Consider the following 16,153-nt stretch of genomic DNA (forward strand, 5'->3'; position numbering starts at 1 on the left):
AAGCGGCAAAGACACGGGCCATAAGAGCCCACACACACACTACATGTTTTCTAAGTGCACTTGATAATGCGTATGTCCAGGTGAACCTCCTTGGACTCCTCGTGCACCGAGTCGACGGGTAAAGGATAGAACGGATGCCATGGGTTTTCCAAGTCCACATTGGCGGGATAGTCCCAGCTCCTCAGATTCCAAGTCTGTCCGATGAGGCCGGTTTCGCCGCCCACGTGACCCGGAGGGGTAGTGACATTGACCTTGCACCCGTACATCTGCCTCGTGTCAGTGTCAGCGTCAGCGGCGACGCCCCTAACGCACGCTACAAAGACGGGGCGGCGGCCTGCACGGGCCTCGCCGGTGCCCATGATGAAGAGGAAGACGCTGCCGTCCTCCTCCGAGACTAGCATGCGGCGGTGATCCTCCAGCGACTCCGACATGGTGAACCGGTAGCACGTGTCGTACTTGATGTTCTCCGCCAAGGGTCAGCAGTGACCGCTGCACGCATCCGTGAGGTGATGCACCATGTCCGCCGGCGAGCCACAAAATGTCACCGGGCACTCATAGCAGTGGACGAAGGGCTCCTTGGAGGCATCGACCAGGCCGTCCATGAAACGGGAGTGGCTGTAGGGGATGTTGCCCCAGTTGAATATGTGAGCAAGTTACTACGAGATTTAATCCGAATAAGCACAAAATAAATCATGACGGCTATAACAAAGATGAAACTAACCATGTGGACTAGCATAGTAGTAGGATACGGAGTAGAAACATGAACTCTACCACAATTTAGAATAGGAAGGACAAAAACACATACGGTGCAACGGGAGCAGCACCGTTGGCGTTGAGGTTGTCGCCCATGTCATTGAGGAAGAGGTTGCCGAGGTTGGGGAAGAAGTCGTCGTCAGTGAAGTCGTGGCTGCCAGCAGTCGCGAGAGTGCGCTCCCCAGATTTCAACAGCGCCCGCGAATGGAGCGCAGGAGGGAGTGGCTGTAGGGGACGTTGCGGCCGCCGAATGGAGCGCAGGAGTAGCACACGAAGCAGTAGATGGTGTCCTTACTAGTACTCCCTAGTATCTATCTATCTATATCTATATATATCTACTCTTATAGAAAACCGAGTTGGTGATGATGGTTTGCCTGCCATCTTGTAATATAGACCGTCCGATCTATATCTGACGGATATAAAGCCAACTATGACAATTTTACAAAAGATACTCGCACCTCTCTCCATATTTACAGATAAGGCCTTACCTCGTGCTCCTCCCTATGTCTCTATCTCTACAAGTACTTTTTTTTATAACAAATCGAATAGTGCTGCGCCGTCCGCTGCACGCCCGGCTGAACACGCCTCCTCGCCTCCATCATCACCAACTGAGTCTTTTATAGGAGTAGGAGTAGAGAAAAAACCGAGTTGGTGATGATGGTGTGTCGTGCAATGCACGGGCATCTTGCTATTTTTTTTGCATATAAGTCCAAACACCACGTAGACACGGTCTTTGAGCACGGTTCGTAGTCATTCCACGATCGGGCATCGAAGTTTGTAACTATTTTAGATTAGAAATATACTACTCCTCCGGTGCTAGTAGTAGAGCAGAGTCCTACTCTACTACTCTACTCTAGCAAGCTAGGGTATAGTACTGTAGTAGGTACTGTAGGGAGTACCAGTACTGTGATCACTCAAGCAAGTTGTCTGGCATTGATATGACCCTACACTGCTAGTATGTGTCTCATAAGTCAAGCGGCGTGCTGTAGTCATCATCACCTGTCCACTTCCCGCAGCACATATTCGCTTCTCCATCTTTGTCCGCACATAATCTCGTCCAAGCTTCCATCCCCGCTAAGGCGCCTCCCCCTCGTCCGAAACCCAAGCACTAACAACGGCAGAATCGAGCAGCGTCCGCCGAAAGAGTGGCTAGAATTCTCTCCCCACAGAGGTAATCAAGCTCATTGTTTCGCGTGTGGACAATCTCAGTACCATGCCGCTTGCCGCGTGCTCGTCGGGGCTATACCGTTTACTCAAAGCCCTCAGGCCGGAGCTTTTTAAGCCAGCTCCTTGCTTGCTGATGCCGCCCGATCTTCAGAAACGGCGTGTCACGCAGCATAACGATCGTAGGGTGGCGAGCATCAACCCCCTTCACTGCGATCCGATCCCCGTCAGCCTCAGCTACATTAACGGTATGTACTGGGTCGGCATGAACACGTCTTGGATGGTGCTCGTCGATGGTCGCGGCACCTGGATGCTCGTGGAGGTCTACACCCGGCGATTGATCCCCCTTCCTTCGATTAACACTGCACTGCTTTGGCACCGCGGCCCAGACTACTCGGAATCTTACAGTAGCCAACATGATACCAAGTTTGATTTGCTCAAGGTTGTAATCTGCCAAGTGCCCACAAGATCTGGGAATTATAAAGATTTCAGGCTAAATGCGTTCTTCAACCGCGGTCTCGCCTATCTGACAGGTCACTGCGGTAAGTGGATAAATCTGCACGTCCATCCCAGGATCATACATCCTCCATGGTTCTCTGATGCCATTGAACATAAGGGCTTCATTTACGCTGTCGACTCCTTCTATGGCTGGACGTATTTCTCACCTACTCCAGTCATCGCTACAAATGGCTGTTACATCAGTATGTTACTTTCCTATGATATCATGATGGCTTGCTTATATTACTGTCAACATTTACTGAAAAAATATTCATGCTCATAACATGTTGTTCTTAAGATTGACTAAATCAAGAGCCCTTTTTTATTTGATTCCAACTTGATATGATGTTGTAGGCCGCCTAGTGTCCCTACCCTTCCTAATCCCAGAACCTTTCAAAGAAAAGCGGCATGGCAGTTGCAGGTGGTTCCTGGCTCGATCAGACGACGACGAAAGATTGATGATCGTTCGCACGTATCAGACATGTTGTTTCGCGGAATACAATCACAGTCACTGCAAGGTCTTTCAGCAGGATCCCAGCTTCTCTAGGCCTTCAGGAATTTTTGACTGGAGGCTGTTAAGTAGCCTTGGCACACGCTCTCTGTTTGTCAGACTGAATTATCCGATTAACCAGGAGATAACCGACGGCAAGGATCATGATGGCAGCGCGGTTTCGTTCATCAGGCAAAACTGTGTGTACACAGCGTACCATGTGTCTCTATACACCATACCCTGGTATGTGCCGCCATGCTCTGCAGCCCAAAGTAGGAGAGAGGGTCGCAAGTATCAGACTTCGACCTGCTGGCTGGAGTTTCCCCCGCCAGGCACCCATCTGGTTCAAGCCGTCAGCCAATCTCCACAACTTAATAAATAGTAACGTCTAACTGAGCCAGTTAGTTAGATGCGTACACTTGGTGTAGTAGGATCTTTATTTAGTTTTATGCATACACTTGTTCTTTTTTGGTAGTCCTTTTGTAATGATGGCTGATATTTGGTTTGGAAGAGAGAGCTGCGTCTTCACTCTTCTGGCCTGCTTACTGCTTCTGTTGCACCCCCAGCCCTGGTTGCTGCTGCTGCTGTTTTCAATGTACAATCAGTAGTATATTCTGTCTGTTGGTTGAATATAAATGTGTTGTTAAAACGACAAACATAATGTTTTGGAAGTCGTTGCACGGTTCGATCCTTTAGTGCCCCATACCGTACGTGGCTCATACTATTTTTTGTATGGAACACATTTTCCACTTGTTGATAACATGCAGCCCACTGATGAAGGCCCAATAGAGAAGCCCATAATTAACTGGAAGGGATTCTCTCACATGAATCCGGCTCAGGTACATGCTCATGGTCCCCTAAACATAAGTAAGTAAATAAATAAATAAAGCTAAATGCTCATGCACCAGTTCTTTGGGAAAATAGGTAGCCCAGTATTTCTTTTTGAAGAATACCCAAGCTAGACCTACTTGTTTTCTTCGAATTACTGCGCTGCAAATCTTTCAAGACGAGCAAATTGGATATTAGTTTTTTTGAATTTTGTTCTTCACTGATATCTTATACCTATTTCATTGGATTTAACATGACATAGTACTAACTTATTTTTAAATTTGTTTTAGTATGGCTATTAATTTTTGAATTAAGAATATTTCATTCCCCAGCAAAAATTTCCCACATATTTAGTTAATTTTTTGACCTTGGTACTGACCAGGAAATGGCCGGCAATTCTAAAAATGGAAAACGGGCTGCAATAAATTCCATATGAATTAGAAAATGAGTAAAAATTATAAAAATAATAGCAAATGGGCTGTACACGCCACAGATTTCGAGGCTGACTTGTTTACGCAAGGCTTTGTCAGTGAACACACGATTCTAGCCGCCGTGCTTCTTCAATCTCTGATCTTCCTGCTCCAGCCGCCTAAACTAGCGCCGGCGGGACTGCCTGCTCCCTCCTCTTGTGGCCCGCTGTGATGCCGCGCAGGCTTCCCCAGCCTACCCTACTCCCTCCGCTGGCCTGGCCGCACGCAATCAAAATGCCTCCTTATTACGCGAAAAAAATGATTCCTCCCACAGACATCTGGGGCGCACCGGTTGGGAGGCTGACCTGTGGGCCTACTACGTTGACGCGTACGCAGGGTTTGTCAACTTAGTCAACAAACGATTCTAGCAGCAGTAACCATTGGATTTGAATCGAACGGTCCTGCTGCTTCTTCAATCGCTGCTCTTCTTGCACCAGCCGCCCAAACCAGCGCCGGGGAGACTGCCTGCTCCTGCCTCCAGTGGCCGGCTGTGCTGCCGTTGAGGCCTCATCGCCCCCTACTACTCCCACCGCTAGCCAGGCCCTGCGGCGACGACAGCCTCACACCGCAGCCGAACCAGTGAACCCTGGTACTCCTCTCCGCGTGGGCATCCACTGCCGCGTCTTCCCCGGCTCCACGTCGTCCCCTTCCTAGGCCTCGCCGTCGTCCACCGCCTTGGTGCTTTCGGCGCGGCGTGGTCAATGTGGTCAACGACATTCCATCGGAAGAGTACTGTACGTGTAGAGGCTGACAGCTGGGTCCATGGCCATAGCCCAATTTTTTTATGATTTGCCAAGTAAGTCGCTTTGCCAGGCCTGTTGGGCTGCAAATCTTTCAAGACGAGGAGAGCTTTCATTTGGCTGGCTAAGAAAATGGCCCATCAGTAATGAGAAATGGGCTGTACATTTTTAAAACACATCAAACCGGCAGTTAGTTTCAAATATCTTTTTTTTTCATTTTGAGATTTTAAATTACATTAATTTTTATGCGTGGAGAATTTGTTGGATTTTATATTGATATACATTTATTTTTAAAATCAGTTTGAATGTGAGTCGAAATTTTGGGATTAAAAACAATTCGGACCGCACCGAAATATGCAAAATTTCGTATAAGTTTTTAACCGTGGCCACAATATGGGCTGTAATGCTAACAAAAAGAATATGAGCTCCAAAAAAACCTTAAGAATTAGCAAATGGGCTGTAAATTATTAAAAATAATGGCAGATGGGCTGTATGCTGTTTTCCACAGATTTGAGGCTTTCCTAAAAAAAGGTTGACGCACAAGCAATGACTATTGGATGGCCATCCAACGGCCGTCGTGCTTCTTCAATCTCTGTTGTTCCTGCTCCAGCCGCTCAAACAAGCGCCGGCGGGACTGCCTGCTCCCTCCTCCCCGCGGCCGGCTCTGACAGCTCAGACCCACTAGTTATATCTTCGTATGCAAGGAAGTGCCTCCTTATTACGCACAAAAAAATGAATACTCCCCCTGTTAGTTGGGACCCAGTATAGTGGCAGGCTGACTTGTGGGCCTACTAAGTTGACGGGGACGGAGGGCTTTGTCAACTTAGTCAATATGCACGATTCTAGCTCCAGTGACCATACGATGTCCATCCAATGGCTGTAGTGCTTCTTCAACCTCTGGTCTTCTTGCTCCAGCCGCACAAACCAGCGCCGGTCGTGCCTCGTGCTCCTGCCTCCCGTGGCCGGCTGCGATGCGGCGGAGGCATCACCGCCTCCTACTACTCCCACCGCTGGCCAGGCCATCCCTCTACTCATCCACACCCCCTGTTATTCTGTGGCGACGGCAACCTCACACCGCAGCGAACCAGTGAACCCTCGTACTCCTCTACACGTGGGCATCCACTGTCACGTCTTCCCTGGTTCTGCGTCGTCCCCTTCCTAGGCCTCGCCGTCGTCCACCGCCCTGGTGCTCTCGGCGCGGCGTGGTCAACGTGGTCAAGGAGCAGCTTCCATCAGACGTGGACTGTACGTGGAGAGGCTGATAGCTGGGTCCACGGCCGCAGCAAGGAAGTGCCTCCTTATTACGCGCAAAATAATTATTCCTCCACCTGACAGCGGGGACCCACCGGACTGGCCACCATATTTAGCGAAAAAAACGTTTCCCCCCTGACTGCTGGGACCCACTAGCTACACCTTCGCACGCAAGGAAGTGCGTCCGGGCAAAAAAAAATGATTCGCCCCCCTAACTGCTGGGACCCACCAGCTACATCTTCGCACGCAAAGGAAGTGCGTCCGGGCAAAGAAAAAACGATTCGCCCCTCTGACTGCTGGGACCCACCAGCTACATTTTCGCACGCAAGGAACTGCCTGACAGTCGGGACCCACCTGGTCGAAGCGTACGTAGCGTTGTCATTCTGGTCGCGAACTTGTACGTACATATATACTGATCGATGTAGAGGTGCGCACGTAGCATGTACACGTACGTACAACGGCCAGGGTGCAAGAAAGAAAATACGGCCACGTATGTGTACATACGGGCGGGGTCTCGAACGCCTAGTCGCGCATAAGTACGGAGAGGGCTCGTGTTCATGGGGAGGCAACGGAATGCGTCGTGTTCATGGGGAGGCAACGGAATGCGTTGTGTTCATGGGGAGGCAACGGAATGCGTCGTGTTCATGGGGAGGCAACGGAATGCGTCGTGTTCATCGGGAGGCAACGGAACGCGTGGGAGCCAATCGGCTTGGACGGAACAGGCGATGGAAACGAGGTCTGGCGTACCGCAGAACGGAGGAAACGGACCTCCTACGGTCGAAATGGGGTCCTGTTGATCGGGAGGGGTGTGGCGTACCGCAAAACGGAGGAAACGGACCTCCTACGGTCGAAGCGGGGGTCCTGTTGATCGGGAGGGGTGTGGCGTACCGCAAAACGGACGAAACGTACTTGTGTTGGAGCGCTACCAGTCGAAACGGGAGGGGGAGGGAGGGGTGTGGCGTACCGCAAAACGGGACTCCACGGGATACTGTTCATCTCCACCGTCGACCTCCTCCAGCCTCCACGGGCTACCGTCGACCTCCTCCAGCCTCCACGGGCTCCTGTTCATCCAGCCTCCACCGCGCGCTACTCCACCGGCTACTGTTCAACCACCCCTCCACGGGCACCCCTCCACAGTCTACTGTTCATCCAGCCCTCCACACCACGGGGTCCTGTTCAACCACCCCTCCACGGCCACCCCTTCACCGTCTACTGTTCATCCAGCCCTCCACACCACGGGTTCCTGTTCATCCAAAGGCAACGCCATCACTCACTGTTCATCCACCCCCCCCCTCAACGCTCATTGTTCATCCCAGAGGCAGCATCGATCGGCTTCAGTTAACAGCAGTAGCGAAGGAATCGCTCCATCGGATTCAGTTAACAGCCATCGATCGATCGCTCGGGTTCAGTAATGCGTAGCCTGCAGTGCGATCGCTCGGATTCAGTTAGAGCCCAACGCCTCGCTCGGCTTCAGTTAGAGCCAACGCCTCGCACGCACGTGCGTACGTACGAGAGAAACGCGCATCGCTCCGCCCCCGACCTCCCACCGTAACCGGCAACTCCCCAAAATTTTCCTCCCCCTCGCTTCTATCACGGTTTTTTCCGTCATGGACGGCCCAAAGAATGTCATGCAGCTGCGTCTCCGGCCCGCCCAGGACGAAAAGCCCATTTTCTGTCATGATTTTTTGTCATAGAAGTAGGAGCCCACCACATCTATGATGATACTGGGTTTTGTCACAATTATCGTCATAGAAGTGTCATATGTATGACAGAAAAAAAATTTCGTTCGGCCCAAAATGTCACGGATGTGTCTTTTTTTGTAGTGATAGGGTTTTCCCTAGCAGTGGCGGTTTATCCTCATACCTTCACCACCAGCTGTGTGGATTTGATCCTTGCCACAGTATTTTTTCTTCATGACACCTTTTCAAGTTCGTTGGTGATGTGGTTGGTGGGGCCACTGTCGACGTACTAGTTGGTGTCGACCCCGTAGGAGCCATCCGTAGTAGCAGCAACTTTGTCCTCATCTTTGGAGGAGTCGCCATCGTCGTCGTAGCGGTACCAGCAATCTTTGGCCGTATGCCCTGGCTTACCACAGATTTGGCAGCGAGGTGCATCCGGACGTGATCTCGTGGAACCACCGCGGCGGCCCCTGTTGTTGCCAGAAGAGGGCGTTCCGCCGCCGCGAGTGTTGGAGCTGCTGTTGCCGTGTCCCCCGCTAGAGGTCTTGCCCCTGTTGCAAGGTGGTCTGCGCTGATGAGAGGAGCCGCCGCTGCGGCCACGGTAGGCAGCGTTGGCAGACGACTTGAAGCCGCTCGAGGACTGGAAGAGCGCTACGCGTTGATCAAAATTGCTCATCATGGAGAAGAGCTCATCGAGGGAGACCGGCGTGATGCAGGCGTCGAGGGCAGACACCAGGGGCTGGTAGTCCATGTCCGGCCCATGGAGGATGTAGGAGACAAGCTCGTCGTCTTGCAGAGGCTTGCCGGCCGCGGCGAGTTCTACAGTAAATGAAACCTCCCATCCAAAGACACGTACACGCAAGGCAAGCTGCATGCAAAGGCAAAACCAGAAAAATCGTAACTGCCGAGGACCCGGAATCGGATCCTCTAACATCCTCAAGGGATATCACCTAAGCCAACCGTGACATCCCTTCTTCACGTCCATATGGTTAAGCCTAAAATGATTATCATTAATTTGCAAATTATAAATCTACTGTATACATTTACAAAACTTACATACAAACAAAATTATAATGCAATAAATTTTTATTTATTTATTTTTGTACCTGCTACAGTAAATCCACACAGTAGATGCTACGGTAACCCTGACATCCCTTATTCGCTTTACACACGTATTTTACTGTAGCTTCATGACATCCCTCGAGGATGTTAGAGGATCCGCTTGCCGAGGATCCGACACATGCAACACCGTAAATCAATAGACGTGGTCAACTCGATCGCATGCACAAACCAACACACATCCAGATCTCCAGTGGTAATTGGAACGCACACACGAAACCTTACCAGGTTATCCATCTATTGCTATAACCTCTGAATGGAGGCAGCACTAGACAAGAGAAGTATGGATCTGATCCGGCTAGTCGCATTTTTTTACTTGAGCTGGGCTCAACTTGCTGAAAAGCTATCGGGTACCCACTGTCTGTAGCACACTTCCTAATCAAATGATTAAAAATACAACAAGTGGCCTAAGCTACCGGCCTAAGCAATGTTTGATAAGAAGCAAGTGCCCATCCATACATGTTTCGATGTCACTCGATCAAAGAGTGGTTGTTGGCATGAGGGAGTATTGATTCTGCAAACATGAAAACAGTCACAAAAATAATGCACTTGGTTTGTGTTGAGTTTTTTTTTTCAGGGATTGGTTTGTGTTGAGTTGTTAACCTAAAGGTTCGGCAGTTTGAATCTCCTTTAGCTAGTTTGAATTACATGGATTACCCTATTAAATTTGTTTTAAAGAAGATGAACAAAATGTTAGGCACGTCACCTTACCTGCTTCTCTTACATTATTTGCGATCACCATCACTGGTCCTTCATGATTTCCAAGCACCTTCGCTCGAGTTCTGAAAGGTGAAAGCTACTTCAAAGAATATGAACAAAATGGTAGGTCATGTTACCTGCTTTTCTTTCCATGTTTCCCGTCACCATCACTGGCCCGTTTTTATGCGATTTCCAAGAAGCAACGCTCGAGCTCTGAAAGTTATGACAAAGAATGAAATATGAACTCATATGTCATTGATTTACAGGAAACCTACCACAGTATACATATAGAATTGCAAATGGGAAATATATATGATGTTCATCAAAGGAGCAGCAATGAAGATGGCATACACATTGTGAAAAACAGAGGAAGTGGGGCGATAAGACAGATTATGACAAATTGTAGCAGATTGGGACTGAAGATAGGTAACGTTACCTGCTTATCTTTCTATTCCGTCACCAACAGTGGCTTTTCCAAGAATAATATCCCTGCATGAACATAGGTGAGAGGTTAACTAACTGCCTCAAAGGCATAATCAGCATGTTTCATCTTCCTCAAAAAGAAGGAAGAACAATTGCATCTGAATCGGATGGTTTTTCCACCCTCTTGTTGACAAATTGCATCAATGGTTATACATGGAACAAATTGCCTGAACATAGATAGATAGGTTAACTGACTGCACCAGGCATGCTGAAGCCAGCAAACTCTGCTAAGGTAATGGTTCTGAAGCCAACAAACTCTGTTAAGGTAATGGTTCTTCCACTGCCACCAACACTAGCCTCTCACAATACATGGAGCCAAGTGCGGGACAATACTAATCTGACCTGACCATAGCCATCTGATCCAGCTAGCTGCGTGTTTTAACTTGAGCTGAGCTCAACATGCTGAAAAAAGTAACATGTACCCAGTGTTCTGTAGCGCACCCACTAATGACTAATCAAATGATTATAAATACAACAAGTGGCCCAAGCTGCCGGCCTAAGCTATAGTTAATAGGAAGCAAGACCCGATTTGTTCATGTTTGGGTGTTACTCGATCGGTGGTTAATTGAAACTGGTGGTTCTGAAAAAATCGAGACCAGCCACAAAACAGAAAGTCTTGGTTTGAGTTAACCTGAAGGCTCACCAGTTTGAATCTCATTAAGTTGCATACCGTGTAGGACCTGGTGGTAGCACATCAAAAGCAAGAGAATGAGTGATGTTTGTTGTCAAGAATATAAACAAAATGGTCACCTTATCCTTACCTGCTTCCTTTTTCTTACGTTTCCGTCACCATCACTTCTGGCCATAATTTCGGCATACATGGAAAGAGGACCAGTACGCGGACTATCTTAAGTAGCTTGTTGTGGAACGGAGATGAGCTGCTGGCTCCACTGTCTTCTCCATATGCCATTTCTGACCAATATGAGTAAGCTTGCGCTCATCATTCGAGGAACTGCACTACTCCTTTGCCTACTCATCTCCCAAGCAACATCCACTTCCCATGGTCAACCTCAAGTGAGCGTCTCAGGAGCCTGCATCAGCAGCGAGCGAGATGCGCTCCTGTCCTTCAAGGGAAGCCTCCTCGACCCTGCTGGCCATCTCTCGTCATGGCGCCATGGCGACGACTGTTGTCAATGGAAGGGTGTTTGGTGCAGCAACCGAACTGGCCATGTGATCAAGCTCAACCTCCGCAACAACGACGTAGATACCAACGGCTATCCGAACATGAGAAGATCATTGAGCTTGTCGGCAGGAGAGATGAGCTCCTCTTTGGCTACTTTGCAACACCTGAGGTATCTTGATCTGAGTGGTAATGATTTCAACACCACAAGCATACCTGTTTTCATGGGTTCCCTTGGCAACTTAAGGTATCTCAACCTCTCGTGGGCATTTTTCTGTGGGATGATACCTTCCCAACTTGGAAATCTCTCCAAGTTGCAATATCTTGATGTCAGTGGTAATTTTGGAGGTCTTCTAAATCAAAAAAAAATTCGAGGTCTTCAAGTAGTGGATCTTGCATGGTTGCCACGCCTCTCTTTGTTGACTCATCTTGACATGAGCTTTGTGGATCTTAGTTGTGTGAGGGACTGGTTTCACACGGTTAACATGCTTCCTTCTCTTGAAGTGCTTCGTTTGCCCGGATGTGGCCTTAATAGTACCATGTCTGCTAGTAGTTTACACTCCAAGTCCAACCTCACACATCTCGAGGTCCTTGATATTTCTGATAACTACTTCTTTGGCACTTCATTCAAGCACAACTGGTTTTGGAACCTTACAAGCCTCAAGGAGCTCAACCTCTTTGGTTGCGGCTGGAATGGGTCCATTCCCAATGAACTGAGAAACATGAAGTCCCTTCAGGTCTTAAACTTGGGTTGGAACACTCTTGAGGGTTTGCTACCAACCAATTTAGAAGATCTGTGTGATCTGAAAGTACTGATATTGGACGCTAACAACATTAATGCAAACATGGGTGAGTTCATGGATCGATTCCCAAGGTGCTCATGGAATACATTGCAAGAGTTGTCAGTACAGTATACAAATATGACCGGAAATCTACCCGTTTGGATTGGGAACATGACAAATCTCAGTGTTCTTCAAGCATCTTCCAACATGTTGACTGACCCTCTACCCGTAGGAGTTCGAGCACTTGGTAATTTGGAGTTTGTGGACCTCAGCTACAATAACTTCAATGGTGTGCTCTTGAAAAAACATTTTGCAAGTTTGGGTAATTTGAAGCATTTAGACCTCAGCTATAATAAATTAAATAGTGTGCTCACAGAGGAGGATTTTGCAGGACTATTGAATTTAGAGTATCTAGACTTGTCATACAACTCTTTGAAATTAGCTATCAACCAAAAATGGGTTCCTCCATTTAGATTGAAGTTTGCTGGTTTTCGTTCATGCCATCTTGGACCTCATTTTCCAGAGTGGCTCAAATGGCAATCTGACATTGATGTTCTTGTTCTTGGAAATTCAAACCTGGATGATGTTATTCCCGATTGGTTCTGGGTGACATTTTCCCAAGCTTCATTCTTACATGCAGCAGGAAACAAGTTGCATGGCTCATTACCAGAAAATTTACAACACATGGCAGCTGACCGTATATACCTTGGGTCCAACAAGCTTACAGGTCAAGTCCCATTGCTCCCAATAAACATATCCCGCCTGAACCTGTCCTCGAACTCTTTCTCAGGGTCATTGCCATCAAACCTCAAAGCTCCACTTTTGGAAGAGTTATTGCTTGCAAATAATAAAATTAGAGGCATGGTCCCATCATCTATATGCCAATTGACTAGTTTGAAACGGTTGGACTTATCAGGAAACAAGTTAACAGGAGATGTTATGCCATGCTTCATGGACTCAGGTGCAAACTCTGCAAATCAGTTTGGCTCCCATATGTTAAGTTTAGCCTTGAACAACAACGATCTCTTTGGTGAATTCCCAAAATTTCTTCAAAGTGCGTCACAGTTAAAATTCCTCGATCTTTCATACAATAGGTTTTCTGGAGGATTACCAAAGTGGTTACCCGAGAAAATGCCACAACTGCAGATCTTGAGGTTGAGGTCCAATATGTTCAGCGGCCATATTCCGGACAATCTCACTTGCATTGTTAGCCTTCATCATTTGGACATATCTGGGAACAATATATCAGGAAACATACCATGGTCACTATCAGACTTGAAAGCAATGACGACAGTAATATCTGAGCGCACTGCAGAGTATTACAACTTCGAAGAGAGCATACTACTAATCACGAAAGACCAAAAGCGGGACTATAACTTCCAAATCTACAAGCTATTGGTGAATCTTGATTTGTCAAGCAATAGTTTAATAGGACATATTCCAGAGGGGATAAGTTTACTAATTGGGCTCACCAATTTGAATTTATCAAGGAACCAGTTGATGGGAGAAATCCCAAATCAGATCGGTGATTTAAAGCATTTGGAGTCCCTGGACCTATCGTACAATTTGTTATCAGGTGCCATCCCATCAAGCTTGTCATCTCTTACTTCTTTGAGCCACTTGAACTTGTCATACAACAATTTATCAGGTGCAATACCATCCGGACCACAACTACAAACTCTTGACAACCAGATGTATATATACAGCGGCAACCCTGGTCTTTGTGGTCCTCCTCTCTCCAGGAAGTGTTCAGCAAATGATGCACAACAAAGCGGCCTTGAAGATATGAACCTTATGTCATCAGTTTACCTTGGCACGAGCGTAGGATTCGTGGTGGGTCTTTGGATAGTGTTCTGCACCATGTTAATAAAGAGAACCTGGAGGGCCGCCTACTTCCAATTTATTGATATGATACATGACAAGGTTTATGTGCAAGTGGCTGTGAGGTGGGCTCGCCTGATGAAAAATGCTCAAGACGATGCACCATGAACAAGAAGTGCCCAATTTCACTGCGAATGAATTGTTCAAGACTTGCATTTAAATATATTTATTTGGTTTTCTGTACTTTTGTACTGTATCTGTATTTGTAGGTTTTTCCATAAAGATACGGGATGTATCATGATATGTATTTGTAGCTTTAAGTGGATATTTGCTGTGTTGTAAACTTGTAATGCAATTTGTATGTTTCTACCCTACCAAATGAAGCGTGCAGGCATATATTGTTGGATTATTTAAGCTGAAGTCGGGAAAATTATTTGTACTGCAAGGAGAAACATATACAATCCATAAAAGATTAGTCGCGGCATATTCCTATTTCATCACATTGGATGTACTTTGATTTTAAATGAACTATTGATGTGTTGAAGTTGCCATCTTGCTTCTCTGCAAGTCTTGCGGTTGCAATGATGGTAGGATCATATGGAGGCCGACTGAACGTATGTTCAGTTTACACCTATGGAACTGGTGGATTCAGAAGAAAAGAATGCTCGTCCCTGAGGCCTCAACTATGTAATGGTCACACAGACGACGCTGCCGACCTTGGCCTCGTCGATCTGACTCTGAAGCAAACTCGCGGGCATGAACTGTCCGCCTTCTTTTGCCGACGGTCTTCCATCCAATTAGCATCGAAACATCTCATACATTCAGAAGAAGAACTGACATTGCCATGATGTCACAAGAAAGAAGAGAGCGGAGTTGAGGTCGCCTGTTTATATGTTCAGTTTACACCCATGTTGTTCGCAAAAAACAAATCAGGTATTCAGTTGAGAGGAGACTAAAGTGTTGATTAATCCAAGTATTCACCAGTCCGGCAACCTCAAAAATTAATTAACTGAGCGAGGTGAGATTAGCAAGCTCAGCATGGTTAAGTCGTCTCTGCTCTGTAGTCTGTACAACACTAAATATTCAGAAATTTCAGTTTCTTTAACTTGGCACAATTCTGAACCCCTTTTAGTAAAAAGAATTTGGTTGGTGTCACCAACTGACAACATCTGCAAACCCAGCCACATCAGCTGAGAATTTGATATGTGCAGGTGGAAGGGAGAATAGCTAGCCGGCCCTGTGCGTCATTCACAGTGTTTACTGCATGACAGATTCAGCTGCGTCAAGGCTGTTGTGCATAATATGTTATCCTCGATAATGTGTTTGATGTCAGCTATTTAGAGAAGAAGTGTTTGTGACGGTTCAAATTGCCAAGGTGTGCTGCAACAGTGTTTGACAGGAATGGTGTCAGCGTTGCCCGAAGCCGGAGTGAAATAGGAGCCAAGTGCTCCTACATTTGTATTGGTTCCAGTCAGGTTGCTTTGTCCAGTTAGTAGTATGTACAGTATGTTTGTAATCGACTAGCCATGAGTAATGCAGAGGAGCAACTGGTTTCTGCATTGGGCCTGTCCAGTTAGTAGTATATATGTTGTTCTGTGAGATTTTTAAGCCAATTTGCAGAGTGTTTTGTGAGAGTTTGAAGATCAACTAACTGATTTTTGGCATCCACTGTCACCTCTGATGAAACTGAAAATCAGATTCCATGTATCCATCCATCCGTTGTTCATGCCGGCACATGCAGCAGCACGAATGAACGAAATGGGTCCGGTTTGTCCGTGAGGGCCCAATGCTGCCGTGTTGCTGCGTACGACCGAGTAAACAAAAAACCCACTTCACCCCAGACGTCCCTGTGCTCAATAGATGATGTTTCACCACTATGCAAGGATGATGTTTGATTTGAAATTGTCTGGTGATGTGTTCAAGTTGGCATCTTGGTTGTTTGCAAGTCTTAGACTTGTACATGATGTTTGGATTGGATCATATGGTGTGGACTCAATCTATGTCCAGATTACAACGATTAAACTGGATTCAGAAGGAAAAAAATGCTCGTCCCTGACATGTTCTTACAGAGTTGATTCACAAGATCTGCATTTTGCATTTCATACTGTTGTACTACTAATTACTGCATTTTGCAACATCTTCTTAGAGAGTTGATTTCACACCAAGTCCAACCTGTTGTGCTGTACGTTTTGCCTTCCACGCTGGGTAATATTCTCCAGACCTCTCGCTTTGGTCGTTTGTGTTATGAATAAATTA

The 16,153-nt window shown here is 47.1% G+C and overlaps 1 protein-coding gene across 1 annotated transcript; it reads left to right on the forward strand.

Annotated features, from left to right (window-relative positions):
- The first annotated feature begins 11,065 nt into the window (after nucleotides 1-11,065).
- Nucleotides 11,066-14,306, forward strand: LOC119341161 (receptor-like protein EIX2). The gene has a single exon (XM_037613036.1). The coding sequence runs from the start codon at nucleotides 11,078-11,080 to the stop codon at nucleotides 14,063-14,065; it is 2,988 nt and encodes a 995-aa protein (XP_037468933.1). The 5' UTR covers nucleotides 11,066-11,077; the 3' UTR covers nucleotides 14,066-14,306.
- The last annotated feature ends 1,847 nt before the right edge of the window (nucleotides 14,307-16,153 follow it).

Source organism: Triticum dicoccoides, chromosome 7B (genome assembly GCF_002162155.2).
Source record: "Triticum dicoccoides isolate Atlit2015 ecotype Zavitan chromosome 7B, WEW_v2.0, whole genome shotgun sequence".
Classification (NCBI taxonomy): domain Eukaryota; kingdom Viridiplantae; phylum Streptophyta; class Magnoliopsida; order Poales; family Poaceae; genus Triticum; species Triticum dicoccoides.